Below are 25,493 nucleotides of genomic sequence, written 5' to 3'. Positions count from 1 at the left end.
CTGAAAAAAAAAGGAGAGGATCCCATTTTAAAGAGAAGGAAAGAAAGGTGTCCTTTTTTTTTTTTTTTTTTTTTTTTCATTTATATATTTTTTTATAATAGAAAATCTGCCTGCTATTTGGTACCATTTCATTTTCAGGAATAAGTGCTTTCTACACACTGTGCTCACTAGTTACATACAGTCATACAGATTGAACTAATCAGTGGGATCTCTACATAGGTACCTGTAAATGGGTAGCATTCTTTAGATTTAGAGTAGTCTCAAAGACACCAACTGTTTAAGTATGTATAACCTTTATGATTCAATAACTAGTTACTTATACTTCTAAACTAGTATTTCTTGCAACCCTGGGTCATACTTACAGGAAGAAATGATACAGATGCATGATGTTCTATGGGTATTGCTGGTGGTAATGGTGACATCGGGTAACACATTGATGATTCTGATATGGCTGAGTACAGACCACGATTCTGTGGTAGCTCGTTAGATGGATGGGGCTTTGTTTTACGTCTGGTACGAGGTTTGGGTCGGATATGATACTGAAAATTTGTGTCATGGTTCTCATTGATGTTCTTGTTTGACTTGGATTTACTGTAACAAAATTACAGAACATTAAATACCTGGATGTGGTAGCTCGTTAGATGGATGGGGCTTTGTTTTACGTCTGGTACGAGGTTTGGGTCGGATATGATACTGAAAATTTGTGTCATGGTGCTCATTGATGTTCTTGTTTGACTTGGATTTACTGTAACAAAATTACAGAACATTAAATACCTGGGTAGTTTGGGTTAAGTTAATGAATTCCTAATTTCTAGCCTTCAAATAATCCAAATGAAGCTTATAAATTAGTAAGTCATCTTCTCTTATTTTAGGTAAAAAATGGGTTAACATCTCTTATGTAATTTTATTTACCTCTCTTCCATGGTTTGTCAAATGAAAAACTGTAAAGTCTTTGTTAGGAACTCTCCTCAGTGTTCACCTTGCAAACACCTTTTTCCTTTGTAATAATTCACTTCTTCATGACAGGACAGTGCTTCTTTATATGTTAATGGTATTTTTGAACATGATTGAAAAACACAATAATCAATAACAGATCTATCTACCTAACACCCACAGAAAGGCATTTGGCCTGAGGCATGTTGTGACACATTTTTCCTTTGTAATAATTCACTTCTTCATGACAGGACAGTGCTTCTTTATATGGTAATGGTGTTTTTGAACATGATTGTTTTATTTACCTCTCTTCCATGGTTTGTCAAATGAAAAACTGTAAAGTCTTTGTTAGGAACTCTCCTCAGTGTTCACCTTGCAAACACATTTTTCCTTTGTAATAATTCACTTCTTCATGACAGGACAGTGCTTCTTTATATGGTAATGGTGTTTTTGAACATGATTGAAAAAACACAATAATCAATAACAGATCTATCTAACACCCACAGAAAGGCATTTGGCCTGAGGCATGTTGTGGTGAATGGTGCAAAAAACTTTAGACTTGGTTAATCAGATTATTCCTTTATTTGATTAAGTAGGTACTCACCATGTTGCATTGTCCATTGTTGAAACGAGTATGTATTACAATGAGAAAGTTTACATAGCCAGCCTTATCTCGGGTTCTCGGGTAATAAATTATTCTAATGAGGATAATTAAAATATTCAAGATTCAAAATTTTCTAGTGCTAATCAGTAAAATCAACCATTTCGTTTGTTTTGAGATTTGCAAAATTTTGTGATAAACAAAACGAACAGTGAGAAGCGAGCAAAAAGTCACCTGTATGAAAGTTGATTTTTTTTTAAATTCAGGAATCTCAAAGTTTGTCCGGCATTTTAGTCAATTTATTGTTCAGGAAAAATAGGTAATTTAAAAAAAAAATTGATATAAAATTGATAAAATGAATAATTTTTCTCAGTTTTAATCATTCAAATTGATTTTAAATGATCTTTTTTTCTTCCGAGGATTGCTCATAGTGATCATTTTGGAAACCACTGTCAATATTTTTCATCATGTCACGAGACGGACGTTGCCAGCTTCTCACACATTACACTTGTAATTTTTTTGAACTTGAATCTTGATTTCTTGATCTTGAAATCGAACGTCTTCAGGATTTACCTACTTTAAATTTTTTATTGAAAGTCAGTCTATAACTTACTAGTGAAATCCGAGATCTATTCTACAAAATGGTTTAAATACCGTTTCCAATCTCACCAGTTTCATTTTGACAAGGTCTTCAGTTGAGTGGTTACACAACCTACGTACCTACATCATGAATTTGATCAGACGATCCTCTCAATTACTGGTGATTACTTTCAAATGCTATGTTAGTCCAAAGTGTTCCAATCATACTCGGTAAGCATTTCTCTACATCTCAAAAAACAACATTTAGAACACTGTCAAATTTGACCCATTGCCAGCCTAGTTAGCTTAGTTGGTAGCGTGTCTGCCTTGTAAGTTGTTAGTCCAAAGTGTTCCAATCATACTCGGTAAGCATTTCTCTACATCTCAAAAAACAACATTTAGAACACTGTCAAATTTGACCCAATCCTTGGAAGGAACGTTTCAAAGCTCTCTAGCTCTCTACCTACCCGAAAAGTTTCAGACGGAAGGGAACATAATGACGCCTCCAGGGTCCAAAGTTATATTAAATTGTTCACGTGTCCACACTCTACCTCCGCTCAGGGACGATCGTAGGAGGGTTATTTCAATCTGATTTTCCCCTGATTGAAATTGCTGAATCTGTGAACAGCAATTGCATTGCTTTCTGAGATTGGGAAGAATTAACATAAAAAAATGTATGAAAGAGAATGAACAATAGAGTAAGTAAATATTATGAAGGTATTAGGATTTATAATGGATGATCCAATTGTTCCATTGCTCCGAGGAGATTTACGTACTGTTTTAAAGCCTTGTTGGTACCTACTACTCAATCAATCAATCTATCAAGAAAATGTTTGGTACCTCAGATGTAAAGAAGGAACGAAGAAAGAGTAGGTACATACCTCTGTAATATGTATAGGTTCAGTATGGATCGTACACGGTTTGTTTTATTTTATTATGAATTTTTCAAGCATATAAGTAATAAATAAACAAGCCCCCAATAAATATTAATACAATGCTAAACTTACGAACATGAGGGAGGGTGGGGGGCACGTATTTTTATTGCTTGAACAGAAAATTTGCCGTCAAACATCCTCTGTTTATCCCTCTTCCTCTTTATAAAGTAATGCTGTCTTTATTGAGATACTCTTTATAAAGTAATAGGTACTGTCTTTATTGAGATCACTGTTCCAACATACTGTGCACTGAAATTTTTGTGGCCCTGGCGTTTGAAAGGATGCCGAATATTTTCGTCAAGAGAGGAAAGAAATACAGTCTTTAGTGCGGAGTCTTTCGTCAAATCAGAGTAAAACCAGGTAAAGAAGATCAGAACAACGTCATAAAGTCTCTGCCAGATACCTACGCCATGAGGAAATTCCAGCTTTCGACCACTTCAAAATACTCCAAAGAGCCCATAGGCTTTTCTCTCCCCTCTATATCTCTCCGGCAAAAGCTTAAAACATAGTATGTAACTATACCTAACATTTATGTACCTATTTTACTAATGTTTACAACATTGTACGTGTATATTTTACTATGTATTTTCAAACGTTTACAACTACCTATGTAACGTTGTACGAAATTTTCGAGAGATTCCCACATTCCCTGTATTATGTCCGCCATTGCTCTCTCTCTCTGCAATTCCCCTGGGTTTCAGCTACCTCTACGTTTAGGGTAAAGACAATGCTTACTCTGAACAAAAGCTCGAGGAAGTTTCTTTGTAATACTTTGTATATTTTCCAGCGAAAACTTTCATAAGTAAGATAGATAGATATACCCATTTGCTTCAATATATTCTTAAAGCTTTTGCCATACTATTTTCTTGTTTGAAATACAGGGTGTACTTGATTCAGGTCACTTTAGTGGGTACAACGACTTACTGACGCAAAAATCAACAAAATCAAAAGCCTCTGAAATTGGAGAGTTCTTGGACAAATGGACAGCAACATGCTGATGATAATAGTATCGTAGGTGAATTTCCAGATATGTACCTACTTTAGACGCACGTATAGGTCTGAACCGCTCCTTTAAGTAATTGGATTTAAGGAGCAACAAATAAAAGGACATTGGTACAATTTACCTAAATGACTACCATGTGCCTATGCCTATCGTTGTGGATTCGTTATAGTTTCATTCGGATGTCAAACACAAGTTGAACATCCTATATACATCTTCACAAGCCATAATATTCTCCAAGTTTCCTCGAACAAGGAGCGCCCCACAATTTCGACAAAGCAACACACGTGTGCCCCTTTTTCCACCTCTCTCTCTCTCTCTCTCCTCGCAAAAATCAACAAAATCAAAAGCCTCTGAAATTGGAGAGTTCTTGGACAAATGGACAGCAACATGCTGATGATAATAGTATCGTAGGAGAATTTCCAGATATGTACCTACTTTAGACACACGTAGGTCTGAATCGCTCCTTTAAGTAATTGGATTTAAGGAGCAACAAATAAAAGTAATAACATTGGTACAATATTTACCTTAATGACTACCATGTGCCTATGCCTATCGCTGTGGATTCGTTGGTTTCATTCGGATGTCAAACACAAGTTGAACATCCTATATACATCTTCACAAGTCATAATATTCTCCAAGTTTCCTCGAACAAGGAGCGCCCCACAATTTCGACAAAGCAACACACGTGTGCCCCTTTTTCCTTCCCTCCCTCCTCTTTGACCTCAAATTGCTGTAACGTCATACAGTAACACAGTAAAATTAGGTATTAGGTTGTAGATGATACGTTAGCTATTTCATTTGACTTGCAAAAGTTGCAGCCATTTTAAGAGAGGTCTAAATGAATTGTTGAATAAAACTATCAGGTTGAATAAAATGTAACAGCAATGATTGATAATGATTAATGAGAACATCATATTTTGGTCACTCACTCACGATGTGTTCCATCCCAAATGACAAAACTAAACGCACTGATAACGCAAGTGATAAGAAATATTTTGATAAGAGAAAAATATGCTTTAGAATGATAACTGGACATTTTGTGATTCAATACCAAATCTTTTCTAATATGAGCGACCTTTGAGCTTATTTGGTGAATTGTCTTACTCAAGTTGAATACTGATTCATTTCAAAATGCTTTGTGGCCGGAAAGAAATCATAATAATTTTGATTTTATCAACATATTGAAGGATATTCAAAGGTCGAATGCGGTCCAATATGATGTCATTTCGGGTGACACATTTTGTGGGTATTACATTGGCATGCAGTCACGCAGTGACTAGTGAGTGATACCTACATACATCCAATTATGTTCTTCCTAATTTAAGTACCTAGGTAAAAATAATTTGGGGATTTGGTAATACTGGGATGGTTTTTTGGACTTTTGAACTTTAAATCATTTTTGATAGTAGGTAGTGACTGTATCTTGAACACTACAGGTACATTTCCGAATGTGAAATATTATTCGGATTTCGTACGTCCAATGAAAAGGTGTTTTGGCACATCCACTATTTTGAATACCTACTCGTAATAGTAGAATGGCCATTGCACGTTACCAAATTTAGTATACCTATATACGTATACAACCAAATGTTAGTGTTCTTCAACCTTAAAGTAAACAGATAGTAGGTATTACCTATTTTTTGTTTAATAAATATTCAACAATTTATTCAATAAATAAACCATAGGTACTTGAACCTTACTTGAAGGTACCTAAAATATGAGTGCTCCCTAAACCATAATACGGCACCCACCTATTTGTGTATTCAAGAGGAGAACAGATAAAGGTACCTATTTTATTAATGAAATCCCGAATTCCCTCTGGAGTTCTTTTATACATAAATATATTACTAGAGAGGCCCTGAGGCCCTTTAGTGTGACGCACGTCTCCCCAAGTGGAAAGCAAACACTTTTTTTTTCATCATGATGAAAACAAAATGGGAAAAAAAGGCACTGATTTCTCTCTTGAATGAAATTTTTTGATTGACATCCGAAATCTCTATGTTCCTTTGGCTAAGCTCAATAATGTGCTCGTGGGCTTTTGGAATAAACTCCTGGATGAACAATCGCTTTCTTGGACAACTCGCTATCTAAACAAGACTTACTTGGGGCACTTGAGAGCTGGAAATGGTCGTTTAAACATGATTTTTTGCAAAGTAAATTTTTCAATGGATCCATTTTTAGCTAAATCCCTTTGGGTAGGGATTGTGTCCTTTGGGCCACCAGGAAGCTATTCGCTATGAAAACTTGTTTTTCTTTGTGTTATTGTTTCTTAACATTGGTATGTATCTACACCTAGTTCATACACACAAGGAGCTGGTCTGGTATCATTACATTTATCTTGAACTAAAGGGGCTTTGTTTAGATAGCTATAATTTGGAGTTTTTTTTTTTCGATTTTATCAACATATTGAAGGATATTCAAAGGTCGAATGCGGTCCAATATGATGTCATTTCGGGTGACACATTTTGTGGGTATGACATTGGCATGCAGTCACGGAGTGACTAGTGAGTAATACCTACATCCAATTATGTTCTTCTTAATTTAAGTACCTACCTAGGTAAAAATTATTTGGGGGTTTGGCAATACTGGGATGGTTTTTTGGACTTTTGAACGTTAAATCATTTTTGATAGTAGGTAGTGACTGTATCTTGAACATTACAGGTACATTTCCGAATCTGAAATGTCCAACATTATTTCGATTTCGGACGTCCAATATGACAAGGTGTTTTGGCACATCCACTATTTTCGAGCAATAATATTAGAAAGGCCATAGCACATTTGCCACATTTAATATACCTATGTGCACAAACAAACAAATGTTAGTGTTCCTCAACCTTAAAGTAAATAAATAGTAGGTATTACCTATTTTTTGTTTAATAAATATTCAACAATTTATTCAATAAATAAACCATAGGTACTTGAACCTTACTTGAAGGTACCTAAAATATGAGTGCTCCCTAAACCATAATACGGCACCCACCTATTTGTGTATTCAAGAGGAGAATGGCCGGAGCTTTTTTGGTATAGGTAATTAGTTGTAATCTTTTAATTGAAATTTACAGATGTCCGTCGCATCTTTTAATGATGTAGTTGTAGGTATTTGCTTCACAAATTGAATTTCAGTAACATAAGGAACAAACTGAATCAGAAGTCAGAAGGTATTATTCAAGACAGATTAGGAAAGTCATACCTATGGCGCAATTAATGGACGCTAGCAATTTAAAAACAATAGCTCGTGACAGAAGTGCTATAACATTCGGACTTTACCTAGGCACATAAAACTTGATGATTAAGTTAAAAGCGTGCTCAAAGTTCACATTGCGTCGTAGCATTTACAACAAGTCAGTAAACGATTAGAGCATTGCTAAGAACTGAGGACACAATTCTATAAAACAATGATTACCTGCTAGCTACAAGATACCGTAGATGTTATACCTACATGAAGCACCTAGTATCTGCTATTATAAGCTGTTGGTAATCTTGCATAGAGTTCTAATGGTTTGAGTCAATAAAACTCATAAAACTTGATGATTAAGTTAAAAGCGTGCTCAAAGTTCACATTGCGTCGTAGCATTTACAACAAGTCAGTAAAAGATTAGAGCATTGCTAAGAACTGAGGACACAATTCTATAAAACAATGATTACCTGCTTGCTACAAGATACCGTAGATAATATACCTACATGAAGCACCTATAAACACAATTATTGGTGCCTATCCGGCCTCCTAGTAAAAGTCTAAACCCCATTACCCCATCAAGCTCCGTACCTACACAAAGGTAGATATATAGAAAACATTTTATCTTCTCTTGTCAAAAAACAGACTTCGGTAAAAAGCTTTTACAGGAAAAACATTCATCATTTCCACAGAATGTCTCCAATGTCAGCTCAGGTTTGGGTGAAGGGGACACAAAACGTGATCGACATTCAATATGGTACGGGATCTTAACGGAAAGCACAGGGGCGATTTTAAAGAATTTATTTAAAGAATCACACTTCATAGAGATTGTGTTTGGTAGCGTAGTAGTGCGACTTTTAGTACAGCGGAGTCGCGTGATGCCGCCTGGAAATCCAAACCTAATGAAAATGATAGAGAAATCTCACACTGGAGTCGTGCGACTTAGGTCTCCTAGGACCTAGAGTGTGGGAGGTCTGTATCAGTTTCATATGGTTTGGATTTTCAGGCGACATAGCTCGACTCCGCACGACTAAAAGTCGCACGTCCACGCTTCCAATTTCCAATGTGTGGCGGGCCTTATGTCAAAAGATCAGACAAAAGTAGTAGGTAGGTAATACCTTTTTTCCATGTTTTGCAGATGTGTGTTACAGGTAATTTTCTATGTTCTTCAGACGAGAGTTTAAATTGGAAATTTGACATTCTGGTAAGGACTGCTCTGTCTTCTAGAGGACACTGTACACATCATCATAGCTAATATCATCATCATTATCCCCATCTTTCACGTTTCAAGAGGGGGCCCTCACCAAATTTATCTATCCCATCGAAAAATTATCGGTCTAATTTTCTCTCCGCCTCACCTGAATTCTCTTTCCCCTCTTCAAGACTTTAAGTTCTGTGAAAGGTAATTTTAAGGATGAGAAAACAGGCGCAAGAGGGGGTATGGTTATTAAGGGGATGATAATTATCTACCACTAAGTCTTCTTCCTACCTGAGGTATTATTACACCCCTCCCTTACCTTTGAACGTAATCCCATCTCTATGGAAAATGAATCTACTAAAGTTGAAAATACGTTTCGGGAGGCTGAAAATTACCGCAAGCTTGAGTGGGTATATTATGTTTCTACGCCATTTTATGCTTTCGAATTCCCACAACCGCTATACAGTTAGGTGGGTTGGTAAACAGAGTGGAGTTGTTGAAACTTGGGATTTTTTTTCACGAATGTATAAATGCACTTAGGGTTGTTTCTGAAGCTTGAGGTCAGCTTGCTTCCTACATAGAATAGAATAGAACATGTTTATTCTGCTCGAGTTATTGAAACTTGGGCGATACATGGTCGACTGTGGATTGAAACACAAGCCCCAGTTGAACACTCGAGGTTTTCACATGGATTTTAATTCTCTTTTGAACTGAATTACGTATAGATAATCAGAAGAAGAATGATTAGAGATATAGAGCCCAGCTTTCATTGATCAGAACCCTTTCTGTCACTCCTGGCTCTTTTCTTAAAACTTGAGAAATAATGCCTGTGAGCCCTGACTAAAAAAATTATAATGTTTTAAGGGAGAGTCAATCATAGTCTAGCTGAAATGCTGAATGAATAATGAATAAGTACACTCGGAACAAAATTATGAGACTAAATGACTAAACTTTAGCAAATCCTGCAGAACTTCAAGCTTTGCATGCAATATAAAATCACTCGGGACCCAACATTTACATTAGAACTATTTTTTTTATTCACTGCTAATTTTTTTGTACATTAAAAATAGAAAGTAAAAAATTAAATAATAATAATAATAATTATGATATAGGTTCCTACAACCTAAATGATATTTAAAATTTAAATGAACTATTTTATAGGTAGGTACCTACTATTATACCTATGAGTAGGTAGGAAAATTTTGTAGAAAAAATTGCCGGCATAATACTAGTATTAGGTAGGTATATTACCTACTTGTAGTCTTGGTACATTACACAAACAGAGGCATAACACAAACAGTTGGAAATCTAAAAGTTGGAGAGTAACCACCGGCACCAGTTTCAGTCATGTAAGGGAATTTAAATATCTGGGAGTCACCATTACCGATACTGTGACAGAGCAGACTGAAATATTGAGAACAGGTTAGCTGCAGCAAACAGAACAAGCTATTATCGAGAACTACTAAACTCCGCATATAGGTAGGTACAAAACCATCATCCAACTAGTCCTGCTATACGGTTCAGAAGTATGGACGCTTTCGAAAGTATATATTGGAGAGAACTTGGGATTTTTTTTCACGAATGTATAAATGCACTGAGGGTTGTTTCTGAAGCTTGAGGTCAGCTTGCTTATTACATAGAATAGAATAGAATATACCTTGTTTATCCTGCTCGAGTTGGGCGATACAGTCAAGCACTCGAGGTTTTTACATATTATTTATATATATATTTATAAAAAAAAGTAATTAAGATTTATTAAAAATTCACCCTCGTATGTATGAAATCCAAAGATAAACTTAAGTTTAACTTAAGACGAACAATGTTGCCAATTTCATGTCATTTCTTGAGATAACTGGCTAGATTTCATGAAATTTGGCAAGATTTTCATTTCAAGTTAAACTTAAGTTTATCTTAAGATTTCATACATACGGGGGTCAGTCTCGAACAAACGAAAGCCTCATCTCTTCTTTGATCGAACGGGAACCACTCTTCATCCAAATCAGGATACAATGATACATTGGATTTTCATTCTCTTTTGAACTGAATTACGTATAGATAATCAGAAGGAGAATGATTAGAGCCCAGCTTTGGTTGATCAGAACCCTCTCTGTCACTTTTGACTCTTTTCTTTAAGCTTGAGAAATATTACCTGTGAGCCCTGACTAGAAAAAAAACAACATGTTTTAAGGGAGAGTCAATCATAGTCTAGCTGAAGTGAATGAATAATAAATACATTCGGAACAAAATAATAAGCTATTATGAGACTAAAGTAGGTAAGCACCTATAGTATCTGCTATAAGCTGTTGGTAATCTTGCATAGAGTTCTAATGGTTTGAGTCAATAAAACTCAGGATCGGATAAGTGGCTTGTGAAACGGATAAGTTGGGTACAGCAGTCTGACCAAATTACCAAAGAAAGAACCAAACAAAAAGAAATTTTCGAGAAAATTTTTTGGGTCTCCAAAAATTAAACGGTCCATTTAAACTAAAAGCTAATTTTTTGTCAGTCAATCTTTTGAAACAAAAACGTAGTCATGAATATTTAATGGTCAAAGTGTAATAATTCTCTGTTAAGGCTAGGTATTACCTATACCTATCGTAATACTGATGATAGATGGGGCGATGTTTATTGTAGTAAGTTTTTAACCTACTGGAGTAAGATTTGAAAAATTAAGTAGGTATTATACAATATTTAATATGTAGGTAGGTATATTTAGATAGGTATGTAGACTTTTGAGTGAACACATCTAACACCTGAGGTTATAAAAAAACTGACTCATTGCAGTATTGTGCAGTTTAAAAGTTAAAAGAAACTCTCAAATTCACACGCCATGGTCCAAATATTATAGGATTACACGAACTTTATTTCACAAAGCACAACTACCTCCTACCACAAATACCTAATAGATATAATCTATGATAACTTGTTATTATTATTATTATTATTATTTTTTTATTTTAGGTGTGAATGCTGTGAGCCCATTTTCAAGAGAGGTACATAGGTATAAACTCTACATAACGGGGCGGGACGGTACTGAAGAATAAATTATAGGTAAATACAAAGTTTTCTTCGATTATTACCAAACGATTAGGATTGCAACCAAGAAAAAGTGCACTTCTAAAAGAGGTGGGTAGTATCAGGCTATCAGCATCAATATCTGGATTATTTGTTTTGCAAAGATTGAAAGCTCGCCGTCAGTTTATTTACAAACAATTGGAAAGCAGTTAACGAAAGCTTACACGCGTTGATCACGTGACACCGAATACAAAACGGTTATTAATATTTAAATTGTGTAATCCAGCTGATATGGGGGTCACAAGATTGCACCAGTCGTGAAAAAAATGAAAATCCTTTCTGCTGAAATCTCCCGTACCCACTGCTGAAATCTCCTGTACCCACGCGTATGTGTTATTTCAACGCACACTTTTCTATAGTCTCCTTGTGGATGAGGATATTTTGTTCGCGGATTTTGCGATTATGTTCGCGGATTTTGCGATTATGTTCGCGGATTTGGCAATTATGTGGCTAATTTTTTGTCAGTCAATCTTTTGAAACAAAAACGTAGTCATGAATATTTAATGGTCAAAGTGTAATAATTCTCTGTTAAGGCTATACCTACCGTAATACTGATGATAGATGGGGCGATGTTTATTGTAGTAAGTTTTTAACCTGCTGGAGTAAGATTTGAAAAATCAAGTATTATACAATATTTATTATGTAGGTTAGGTATATTTAGATATGTTGACTTTTGAGTGAACACATCTAACACCTGAGGTTATAAAAAAACTGACTCATTGCAGTATTGTGCATCAGTTTAGAAGTTAAAAGAAACTCTCAAATTCACACGCCATGGTCCAAATATTATAGGAAAACACGAACTTTATTTCACAAAGCACAAATACCTCCTACCACAAATACCTAATAGATATAATCTATGATGACTTTTTTTTATTATTATTATTTTAGGTGTGAATGCTGTGAGCCCATTTTCAAGAGAGGTAAACTCTACATAACGGGGCGGGACGGTACTAAAGAATAAATTATAGGTAGGTAAATACAAAAATGTTTTCTTCGATTATTACCAAACGATTAGGATTGCAACCAAGAAAAAGTGCACTTCTAAAAGAGGTGGATAGTATCAGGCTATCAGCATCAATATCATCTGGATTATTTGTTTTGCAAAGATTGAAAGCTCGCCGTCAGTTTATTTACAAACAATTGGAAAGCAGTTAACGAAAGCTTACACGCGTTGATCACGTGACACCGAATACAAAACGGTTATTAATATTTAAATTGTGTAATCCAGCTGATATGAGGGTCACAAGATTGCACCAGTCGTGAAAAAAATGAAAATCCTTTCTGCTGAAATCTCCTGTACCCACGCGTATGTGTTATTTCAACGCACACTTTCCTTCTACATTGCAGAAGATGAGGATATTAAAGATTTTGATTGATTCAAAATTAATAAAGGCTCTGCTGAACAGACGATTTTCCCCTGAGGAAAAATTGGATTCGTTTTATCAACCGAAAATACATTTCCTGGGAACTTAATTAAAAAAGTTTTCTGAGTTTTCTCTTTGAAAGAGCTTTTAGGTTTCCCGTTCTTCTAACCTCATAACAGGTCTACAAACCTAACCAGAATAATTTTTGGGGACATTTAGATGTATTTGAGTAGGTATCTATTCTATAGCTACCTATCCATGTGTCCATACAAAATGGTATGCCAAGTCCTATTTCAAGCATTCTAAATAAAGCACTTTCCTCCTTACTATGCCTCTGAGCATAATGTCGGTAAACATAAAACAAAACTAAGTCCGTCACTTCATTTCCATGTGTTAGATAAGCATTGAGCATCGGGTAGATATTATCACCATGATTATTGAGAATTTCCGAAGACTATTCCAACTCAAATATTGACTTACCAATTATCAGAAACCAAAAAAGTTCGCCTCCTTTGTTGACTTTGGTCTTCCTTTCGAAACTTTAGGTAATGCGCAGTTGATGATTTTCCACGAATTACTTTACAGTGACGTTTGACACTTCGAACTATCAACAATTTTGATTCCGTTTCCTTTAACGTTGGATGTGTCTGCCGAACTACAGGGTGGTGATGATGGTCAGAGGAATATTAAGCATGTATAATACAGGCTCTAGGGTCTGGCTGGGGGACCTTAAACAGGGAGTACGGCAGCCTGAATTTCCCTTGCTAAGGTTGAGTGCGAAGGGCATCCACTCATAAAATTTGTAGCCAAAAATAAATGTCAGCCCAAAACAATCACCCTAGTTATACCTATAGTTAGGGCTGATTGAGAGGCTGACACGCACGCCTCATGCATATTTCATTGTCCGATGTCAATCAAGCATTGAATAACTGTTTTCGTGTTCCATAGTAGCATAACGCACGAGGTTGACTATGTGTGAGTATTAGGTTCTTCTAATGACTGTTTTTCTTCTTATGATTACTGGCGGGTATGGGAGTACGATGTTCTTATAAGTTGGGTGTCTCTTCGTTTCGATATTGACGATTTTGTTGTTGTTATATCGATGCCGATCGGTGATGGCAAAATAAAGAAAAAAATATCCTTTTTTATTAGCCACACACCCAGGGTGATTGTCTCTAGACATCATGTTCAATTTGTTTATCGGCGTTAGTGCCAGCTCATGTTTATAGTCGATGAGTAGGTAATCCTCATGTTGAGTGAAAAGCCAACAGCACACGATTCCCCAGATGATCACCTACCGTTGCCTATTTACTTCAGTGATCCATTGGGAACTCTGTTCCATTCAAAGTGGTGTTTTCTGATGCCACAACTTACCTATATTTATTTCCACTGTGATATATTCCTAGACGTGCAAAAGGCTTGGTAGTCTTGGCACATTCATGTGAATTCCTATTTCCTACCCACTCTTCATCACTGAGCGCTGGATTTCCGGATTGGATTGGAAACAGTCATGCATGCAGATTATCCCTGTATAACTGGATTACCTCAGAATCATTGTAGAGATCTAAACCGCAATACCTACTAGTGGATCTTCAATAAAAAATATTGTACAAGACATGTCTATTTTTTACTGTAAAAAAGAAAAAAAAATCCATTTGATTATTGTGAGGTAGGTAATTCATTTACCAAAAAGAGCATCGTTTACAAATTTTATTACATACTTTTTTTGTACTATTTGTTGAATTGCAATGGCCTACGACGTGATCTTTTTCGTCAATTGTGGAATCAAAAGAACACCACATCAGAAGCAAAATAAATACCTACCTATGCGATGAGTTTTTTTTTCTTTTTTTTTCAGCATTTGCGTTTTATGTCTTACTTGGATATAGGTAAATAAGTAGTTGGTATGGAATGGCCATAGAAAATGCCTAATGAATCCTAGTTCTTTTCATCATCAATATTTGGATTTTCTTTGGATTTTCCGCAGTTTTCCACGTTCTAATTCTAAAGAGATACCTAGATTCATGTAGGTGTCTATGTTTTAAGTCTAACAAACTCTTCGAACATTGGGAATGAGTACGAAACAGGTGGGTAGGTATCTAGCTTGAGATAAAAATTAAACAATAGGAATTATTCATAGCAGGCTTATAAAACGAAGGAAGGACTCGGTTTAATAATATCAACAAGTTAAAAGATTTTCAACGCTTGGTTAATTAAAAAGTGAAAAAAAGCTCCATTGCATTCTCATTAAAATTCCTACCCATTTTGGGACAAAAACTAATATTTTTGGGGGAAATGTTTTGATAAAAAAAGCGGAAAAAAACAATCTCTCAGCAAGTTGTTTGGAATCAATAGACTGCGCACGCATCCTGTCTTCCTATTGGCTGAGAGCAAAATATGATACGAGCTTTCAGCAGAAGTGTACAACAAGGGTACATAGGTAAAACCAGAATACAAAGGTAGGTACATCAAAATATACATACAATCCAAGTTCAAGACATGGAAATGCGAGAGCTGGGAGCAAATACTCGTACGAAAGAAGAAACATGAGAATTCCAGTCTGAAGGAGAAAGCATTGAAGCAGTTTGCTATATTCATATTTTCATATAAGACATGCGACCATAATCGAAAGCACCTAATTAGACTTACTCTATCATGGTCCATGATAGGACAGGACAAAGTCCATGATAAAGTAAGTCTAATTAATGTATTGACCGTTGCAATGAACTCTCAAGAATATGTAAGACGAAAGCACCTAGAATGGAATACTCACCAAATCTGTCCTGAAAAGCACTTTTGGGTATAAAATAATTAATTCAGGCTTGAATACCAATTAGGTATTATGTACAAAAGTATAGGTAGGTACCTATACCTTATTCTTCATCTTTGCCTGATTTTATGTTCCTTCATGTTAATCGATCTCTTTCCTCATAACTCATAATTCATGTCCGCTGTTAAAATGTACCGGCCTTGATAGAAAAAAGCGAGGATAAATAAGTAATAAGGGAAAATACTTACCTACTTCTAATTTAAATGAAGAAAACAAGGGAAAAATAGGAGAGAAGAGGGGGGGGAGAAAGAACAGAGAAAACCTTGTTTGGAAAAGCGCAAAAAGAGAACAGTTGGTTGAAATTACTTATTTAATTTTGAAAAATAAGTAAATAATAAATGAAAGATCAAACCCCACTCTCTACCCGCAAGTCAAGTGGCCTCCCACTTATGCCATATTATACACACATCTGTAAAGGATTTGTCCCTGCATGGTTCGGTGGTCCCTCTTTGAAAACTGGAGTCCTGTGTTAATAAAAGACTTGTAGTAGTATTAGAAGTGCAATATTTTGACTTTCAGCAACCTAAGAAGTGTGGTGGTTAGGGCGGTGTCCTAATCTTAAAAAGGACTACGGAAAAAGTTTTAAAATTAAGCATATTATAGTGTTCTTTTACAAGTTCCTATTAGTCCGTCCTCCCTTTACTATTACAATTTTGATTTTATCAACATATTGAAGGATATTCAAAGGTCGAATGCGGTCCAATATGATGTCATTTCGGGTGACACATTTTGTGGGTATTACATTGGCATGCAGTCACGCAGTGACTAGTGAGTGATACCTACATACATCCAATTATGTTCTTCCTAATTTAAGTACCTAGGTAAAAATAATTTGGGGATTTGGTAATACTGGGATGGTTTTTTGGACTTTTGAACTTTAAATCATTTTTGATAGTAGGTAGTGACTGTATCTTGAACACTACAGGTACATTTCCGAATGTGAAATATTATTCGGATTTCGTACGTCCAATGAAAAGGTGTTTTGGCACATCCACTATTTTGAATACCTACTCGTAATAGTAGAATGGCCATTGCACGTTACCAAATTTAGTATACCTATATACGTATACAACCAAATGTTAGTGTTCTTCAACCTTAAAGTAAACAGATAGTAGGTATTACCTATTTTTTGTTTAATAAATATTCAACAATTTATTCAATAAATAAACCATACTTGAACCTTACTTGTAGGTACCTAAAATTTGAGTGCTCCCTAAACCATAATACGGCACCCACCTATTTGTGTGTTCAAGAGGAAAACAGATAAAGGTACCTATTTTATTAATGAAATCCCGAATTCCCTCTGGAGTTCTTTTATACATAAATATATTACTAGAAAGGCCCTGAGGCCCTTTAGTGTAACGCACGTCTCCCCAAGTGGAAAGCAAACACTTTTTTTTCATCATGATGAAAACAAAATGGGAAAAAAAGGCACTGATTTCTCTTTTGAATGAAATTTTTTGATTGACATCCGAAATATCTATGTTCCCTTGGCTAAGCTCAATAATGTGCTCGTGGGCTTTTGGAATAAACTCCTGGATGAACAATCGCTTTCTTGGACAACTCGCTATCTAAAAAAGACTTGGGGCACTTGAGAGCTGGAAATGGTCGTTTAAACATGATTTTTTGCAAAGTAAATTTTTAAATGGATCCATTTTTAGCTAAATCCCTTTGGGTAGGGATTGAGTCCTTTGGGACACCAGCAAGCTATTCGCTATGAAAACTTGTTTTTCTTTGTGTTATTGTGTCTTAACATTAGTATGTATCAACACCTAGTTCATACTCACAAGAAGCTGGTCTGGTATCATTACATTTATCTTGAACTAAAGGGTTTTTGTTCAGATAGCTATAATTTGGAGTTTTTTTCGGTTGAAAGTGGTTAACTCAGTGCTGTGGTTTCATCATAAAACTTGATGATTAAGTTAAAAGCGTGCTCAAAGTTCACATTGCGTCGTAGCATTTACAACAAGTCAGTAAAAGATTAGAGCATGGCTAAGAACTGAGGACACAATTCTATAAAACAATGATTACCTGCTTGCTACAAGATACCGTAGATAATGTACCTACATGAAGCACCTAGTATCTGCTATAAGCTGTTGGTAATCTTGCATAGAGTTCTAATGGTTTGAGTCAATAAAACTCAGGATCGGATAAGTCGTGGCTTGTGAAACGCATAAGTTGGGTATAGCAGTCTGACCAAATTACCAAAGAAAGAACCAAACAAAAAGAAATTTTCGAGAAAAAATTTTGGGTCTCCAAAAATTAAATGGTCCATTTAAACTAAAAAATTTCAGAGCTATCTAAACAAATTTTATTTCCTTGTCTGTTTGTAATCTCCGAATTTTCGCCAGCTGTTATAAATAATCAGATTTGACTAGTTAACGACCTCATGTGTCCACTCCGATAGGACTGGTTCTATTCTTTCTGGTCACCTCTAATCAGTATGGATCGTACACGGTTTGTTTTATTTTATTATGAATTTTTCAAGCATATAAGTAATAAATAAACAAGCCCCCAATAAATATTGATACAATGCTAAACTTACGAACATGAGGGAGGGTGGGGGGCACGTATTTTTATTGCTTGAACGGAAAATTTGCCGTCAAACATCCTCTGTTTATCCCCCTTTTCTCCTCTTTATAAAGTAATGCTGTCTTTATTGAGACACTCTTTATAAAGTAATAGGTACTGTCTTTATTGAGATCTTAATAAACTGTTCCAACATACTGTGCACTGAAATTTTTGTGGCGCTGGCGTTTGAAAGGATGCCGAATATTTTCGTCAAGAGAGGAAAGTAATACAGTCTTTAGTGCCGAGTCTTTCGTCAAATCAGAGTAAAACCAGGTAAAGAAGATCAGAACAACGTCATAAAGTCTCTGCCAGATACCTACGCCATGAGGAAATTCCATCTTTCGACCACTTCAAAATACTTCAAAGAGCCCATAGGCTTTTCTCTCCCCTCTATCTCTTCGGCAAAAGCTTAAAACATAGTATGTAACTATACCTAACATTTGTGTACCTATTTTACTAATGTTTACAACATAGTACGTGTATATTTTACTATGTATTATCAAACGTTTACAACTATGTAACGCTGTACGAAATTTTCGGGAGATTCCCACATTCCCTGTATTATGTCCGCCATTGCTCTCTCTCTCTCTGCAATTCCCCTGGGTTTCAGCTACCTCTACGTTTAGGGTAAAGACAAGGGGGGGACGCTCAAATCCCTGCATCTTCTGCTCCGATGAGCTTTGATGCTCGAAATTCTTCGTGAAAATTGCCTACGGATATAATGGATGAAGTTCATTCGAGAAATCTCTGTCTGTACAACAGAATAATGTAATATCAACCTCAGGGGTGTAGTGGTTAACGCATTTGACTTCGGGTCTGGCGGTTGGTAGTTTGAATCCAAGTCAAGTCACATAACTTATCGAGGGGTGCTAAGTTTGGAACGATATTTGTGACGAGCATTTAAGTATGCCCACAGCACGTTTAAAATTCTTTTCGCTGCTATAATACTAATATAATACCGGTATAAGGGTACAGGTAAGGTGAAAATATGTTCATGTTAAATACTATTGTATCAAACTATCAAAGTTAAGTACCTAACATAGCTTAATAAATTGTGATAGCGAAAAATTGATGAAAGTCAAACGTCTGAAATTCTCCAATTGACATGGGGTACATTCTGGTGGAAGAGATCCTTATTTCCTATAATATGTAAATAGGCACTTGGACAGGTAGTTTTAAAAAATAAAATTCTACATACATTAGAGTCGAATACATTATAGTCATCATCATCATCATCACGTACGTTACCACCTCGAGTTTCATCCACTAATAAAAGAGGTCACAAGTGCAGCCCTAATATCTACATACGAGTATATTAACACGAAGTTCGCTCTTTACATAATACATATACCACCTAATAGTAGGCACTACTCTCAACCTAAGCGCGATATTTATTATGGAAAGACAAAAACCTCGCAGGTGGTCCTCTGTCGCGGCGTTTTAGGACTTTATTGAACTCTCGTAATATACGAAAGCCTCTCTTGAATAATAAAAGATTTTTTTTACAAGGGAAAAAGTTGTGGACATGTTAAAAACCGCAGCCTCAAAACCCCATCATGTGAAGAGAGAAGGGTTGTGTGACATATTGAAGTGGTTGGGTAATAGATTTTGAGCAAATGGGCCAGAAAACACTTACCTACCTATATGTACCTATCAGTTTTCAGTATTTTTAAGAGTTAGAAATTCAAGATTCAACCAAAAGTGGGTAGTATGTATTAAAGAAATGGGCATTGTAGTTGATGATTTGGCACGTAGATAGTTTTGGTAAATCGAGAAAATTTGCCAAAGATACTGGGACAAAAATTCAACACATTGCGCAATTGTGAACCGAATTGGGGACTAACAGATCGGTAGAAAGACATACCTATTTCAACTTTTATAGGTAGGTAGAGAATAGATAAGGCAAGACCTTTATACAAGGTAGGTACTGAAACATACCGTGTCGATAGGTACCTGTTGAACAGGGAAACACTTCAGTCTTCTTCTTCCTATCCTTCCTTCTCCCCATTCCCTCCTTCTTCTTCCTCCGTACAATTTAATATCTTTTAAACTCCTTATCTTTCTCCTCCACCGAGAGAAAAGAAAATGGAGGGGTTTCTTCTTTGGAGAAAAAGAAAATATGAAAGCTGAAGGAAAACTTCGTCGGGGGTTTTTTCCTTGGAAAAGTTTTAAGTTGGGGCGTTCTTCTCCCTCTCGCTTGTCTTATTATTATGAAGATAATGTTGAGAAAATCTCCATATTTATGATGGAAAATATTTTACAACAAAAGCGGAGAACAAAAAGGAAAAGAGCTCCCTGGCTGAAGACTTGGAGAGTCTATATAGAAGGAGAAAACTCGTGTTCTGTAAGAAGTGAATCTTCAAATCTGCAACAAAGAGTTATTTTGGATGATAGAGGAAAAAGAAAAGATCTTATAAATAAACAGGTATTAGGATATAATGCCCGCCTTCAGATTTTCTCAAAGATATTATGTGCCTATAAGTAGAACCTAGACATGCTTCTAAAAAAATTTCCCTTACAAGTGAATCAATAAAGATACTGAGATCCGAGCTTTTGAAAAGAACATCAGGAAAACAACAGACGGCTGAAGTGACCTAAATAATCAGCATAAAAAGAACTCACTATTAACATATTTATGCAAGTAGCAACACAATAGCAAGAACACTTATACAGGAAAAGCATCAACAATACTCATACAGGCGAACAAAGACCATTGCCAAACAAACAGAGACAAGGGGTTCATGTGGTTGTTCACAATAATTGCCCCAATTATTTCAAGTCTTAGTGAGGGCCTTTAAAAAACTAAGACACATGGGTTAATTAGGGGGGGAAACACAGAGGGTGAAACATCAGCAGAGGGGATAACGTGCTAATCCAATTATAAATGATAAAATATTTTGACAGCCGAAAATACCACATGACACATGCTGTCTCTCGACGCAAATTGCCAAAAATGCTGCATTGGAAGTTTGGATGTTTATTTACATTTTGTAACAGGTCGAGGGAGGGAAATAGTTTCATGCTTTAGCGGTGACGAAAGTTATATGACGTAAATACGTATATTATTATGTGTAGGTAGAGATATACTCGTATGGTGTGACAGAGGGTCTTATCTCTGTATTTAAGTTGTGAGTAAGTTGGAGTGTCTGTACGATTGAATAAACTCCAAAGAATTCTCCCTTGGACATAGTTATATCCTCCCTTGTACCTAAGCCTAATGGAATCTTGAACGTCAAGGAATTATGTCATCATGTCTTCGTGAAAATTGCCTACGGATATAATGGATGATACGAGAAATCTCTGTCTGTACAACAGAATAATGTAATATCAACCTCCAGGGCAGGGGTGTAGTGGTTAACGCATTTGACTTCGGATCTGGCGGTTGGTAGTTTGAATCCAAGTCAAGTTACATAACTTATCGAGGGGTACTAAGAGTGGGTAAATTTCAAATTATTTTCGATCTAATAATTCTCTTTTAATACCACCGGTATAAAAGTGAACAGGTATAAGGTGTAAATATGTTTCAACGCTGTGTCAAAGCCACGTTGCATAGCTTAAATAGTGACAGCGAAACATGGATGAAAGTTGAACGTCTAAAATCATCGCTGATATGGGTCGCATCTGGTGCAGGAGATCCTTATTTCCTGTAATATGGTAATGGACAGGTACCTAGTTTTAAAAAATAGATAAGAATAAAATTCTACATACATTAGAGCCGAATACATTATAGTCATCAACTGATCACGTACATTACCACCAGTTCTAGACATTCATACCCTAATAAAAGAGGTCACAAGTGCAGCTCTACCTATATAACAATCATGAAGTTTGCTTTCTATTCTACATAATACCACTTTTCAATAGTAGGCACTAGCACTCTCAACTTAAGCGCGATATTTATTAAAAGACAAAAACCACGCAGGTGGTCCTCTGCCGCGGCGTTTTAGGACTTTATTGAGCTCTCGTAATATACGAAAGCCTCTTGAATAATAAAAGATTTTTTTACAAGGGAAAAAGTCGTGGACATGTTAAAAACCGCATCAGCCTCAAAACCCCGTCATGTGAAGATAGAAGGGTTGTGTGACATATTGAAGTGGTTGGGTGATAGATTTTGAGCAAATGGGCCAGAAAACACTTACCTACCTATATGTACCTAGTACAGTTTTCAGTATTTTTGAGAATTAGAAATTCAAGATTCAATGAAAAGTGGGTAGTATGTATTAAAGAAATGGACATTGTAGTTGATGATTTGGCAAATCGAGAAAATTTGCCAAAGATACTGGGACAAAAATTCAACACATTGCGCAATTGCGAACCAAATTGGGGACTAACAGACTGGCAGAAAGACATACCTATTTCAACTTTTATAGGTAGGTAGAGAATAGATAAGGCAAGACCTTTATACAAGGTACTGAAACATACCGTGTCCCAGTGTCCCTGTTTAACATACCAGGTCGATAGGTACCTGTTGAATAGGGACACACTTCAGTCTTTTCTGAAAGAAAACCCTCTCTTCCCTGCTAAGATCCTGTCCCTTCTTAACAAGTACGTTTAAGTCTAGTGTCCATTCGTACAAGGACCTCCAATCAAAACTATAACGATAAAAGAAAATCCCTGTCAAAGGTTATCCTTACACGTATAGTACAATAAGGTGATGAAGGAAAACAAAGAGACGCAACATTTTCCCAAAACATACTTGAGTTTTTTTTTGTGCTCAGAGCAAGAGAGTGTACGTATATGTAGCTATGCTATAGCTACACTTTTCAAGAGGTTTGATAGAGGGAATAGTCTCTGCTATGCTCTTATCGTCCCGAAAGCGAGGAGAGACACTTTTTAAAGAGGGTTGATAGAGGGAACTGTAAATGCTATGGTCTTATCGTCCCGAAAGCGAAGAGAGATGGAGAAAGCCAGCCGTTCCGAAGGCGAACCTTATCTGTTTAGGATGAAATCTGCCTGTGGCGCGAATCGAACCCGCGACCTAGCGTTTAGAAGGCAGATGCGCTACCCTCCAAGCTATCCAAGATATTGTCTTTGGTGGCGATTTTCTCAAAGATATTATGTGCCTATAAGTAGAACCTATACATGCTTCTAAGAAAATTTCCCTTACAAGTGAATCAATAAAGATACCTACCGATTTTCTCAAAGATATTATGTGCCTATAAGTAGAACCTATACATGCTTCTAAGAAAATTTCCCTTACAAGTGAATCAATAAAGATACTGAGATCCGAGCTTTTGAAAAGAACATCAGGAAAACAACAGACGGCTGAAGTGACCTAAATAATCAGCATAAAAAGAACTCACTATTAACATTATCTGTTTAGGATGAAATCTGCCTGTGGCGCGAATCGAACCCGCGACCTAGCGTTTAGAAGGCAGATGCGCTACCCTCCAAGCTATTCAAGATATAGTCTTTGGTGTTCGAGTTTTCATTTTATTATTGTAAACACAATTATTGGTGCCTATCCGGCCTCCTAGTAAAAGTCTAAACCCCATTACCCCATCAAGCTCTGTACCTACACAAAGGTAGAGATATAGAAAACATTTTATCTTCTCTTGTCAAAAAACAGACTTCGGTAAAAAGCTTTTACAGGAAAAACATTCATCATCGTTTTCCACAGAATGTCTCCAATGTCAGCTCAGGTTTGGGTGAAGGGGACACAAAGCGTCATCGACATTCAATATGGTACGGGATCTTAACGGAAAGCACAGGGGCGATTTTAAAGAATTTATTTAAAAAATGACACTTCATAGAGATTGTGTTTTTGGTAGCGTAGTAGTGCGACTTTTAGTACAGCGGAGTCGCGTGATGCCGCCTGGAAATCCAAACCTATGAAAATGATAAAGAAATCTCACACTGGAGTCGTGCGACTTAGGTCTCCTAGGACCTAGAGTGTGAGAGGTCTGTATCAGTTTCACAGATTTGGATTTTCAGGCGACATAGCTCGACTCCGCACGACTAAAAGTCGCACGTCCACGTTACGGGGGACAAAGGACCTCAAATTGCTGTAACGTCATACAGTAACACAGTAAAATTAGGTATTAGGTTGTAGATAATACGTTAGCTAAATCATTTGACTTGCAAAAGTTGCAGCCATTTTAAGAGAGGTCTAAATGAATTGTTGAATAAAACTATCAGATTGAATAAAATGATACGGGGGACAAAGGACCTCAAATTGCTGTAACGTCATACAGTAACACAGTAAAATTAGGTATTAGGTTGTAGATAATACGTTAGCTATTTCATTTGACTTGCAAAAGTTGCAGCCATTTTAAGAGAGGTCTAAATGAATTGTTGAATAAAACTATCAGGTTGAATAAAATGTAACAGCAATGATTGATAATGATTAATGAGAACATCATATTTTGGTCACTCACTCACGATGTGTTCCATCCCAAATGACAAAACTAAACGCACTGATAACGCAAGTGATAAGAAATATTTTGATAAGAGAAAAATATGCTTTAGAATGATAACTGGACATTTTGTGATTCAATACCAAATCTTTTCTAATATGAGCGACCTTTGAGCTTATTTGGTGAATTGTCTTACTCAAGTTGAATACTGATTCATTTCAAAATGCTTTGTGGCCGGAAAGAAATCATAATAATTTTAACTAAACGCACTGATAACGCAAGTGATAAGAAATATTTTGATAAGAGAAAAATATGCTTTAGAATGATAACTGGACATTTTGTGATTGAATACCAAATCTTTTCTAATATGAGCGACCTTTGAGCTTATTTGGTGAATTGTCTTACTCAAGTGGAATACTGATTCATTTCAAAATGCTTTGTGGCCGGAAAGAAATCATAATAATTTCGATTTTATCACAGTACTGAATAATCAGATTTGACTTGTTAACGACCTCATGTTTGTGTCCACTCCGATAGGACTGGTTCTATTCTTTCTGGCCACCTCTAATATGTCATATACTGTCATCTATGTCATATACTGCTATCTATGTCATATACTGTCATCTATGTCATATACTGTCATCTATGTCATATACTGTCACCTATGTCATATACTGTCACCTATGTCATATACTGTCATCTGGGACATAAAATCATCTCATGAATGAAGAATGGAGACTCCTCAGGCGTCCAAATCAGTAAGGTGTGACACTTTATGACTTGATTATATCTAGGCTCGCGCCTTAGCTCGTAACTTCTTAAGAAGCATTGGTATATGACCATTCCATTAGATGTGAAGATGACTTGCAT

The 25,493-nt window shown here is 36.1% G+C and overlaps 2 protein-coding genes across 2 annotated transcripts in view; one reads left to right on the top strand and one right to left on the bottom strand.

The window, feature by feature from the left end:
• LOC103524932 overlaps positions 1-1,847 on the bottom strand; it is a 5,832-nt gene extending 3,985 nt beyond the window's left edge. The window contains exons 1-2 of the mRNA XM_008489972.2: positions 1,538-1,847; positions 359-591 (exon numbers count right to left, since the gene is read on the bottom strand). Of these exons, the coding sequence (XP_008488194.1) occupies positions 359-591; positions 1,538-1,554 (250 nt within the window). The 5' untranslated portion in view covers positions 1,555-1,847. The remainder of the gene's footprint in view (positions 1-358; positions 592-1,537) is intronic.
• Positions 1,848-2,038: 191 nt separating this feature from the next.
• The window catches only part of LOC103524931 (polymerase delta-interacting protein 2), a 76,778-nt gene continuing 53,323 nt past the window's right edge, over positions 2,039-25,493 (top strand). The window contains exon 1 of the mRNA XM_026820195.1: positions 2,039-2,344. Coding sequence (XP_026675996.1) covers positions 2,262-2,344 — 83 coding nt within the window. The 5' untranslated portion in view covers positions 2,039-2,261. The remainder of the gene's footprint in view (positions 2,345-25,493) is intronic.

Source organism: Diaphorina citri, unplaced genomic scaffold, assembly GCF_000475195.1.
Source record: "Diaphorina citri unplaced genomic scaffold, Diaci psyllid genome assembly version 1.1 scaffold127, whole genome shotgun sequence".
In the NCBI taxonomy this organism is placed as follows: Eukaryota; Metazoa; Arthropoda; class Insecta; order Hemiptera; family Psyllidae; genus Diaphorina; species Diaphorina citri.
Note: the sequence above shows the minus strand (reverse complement) of the source record. Positions and strands in the feature narration are given on the sequence as shown.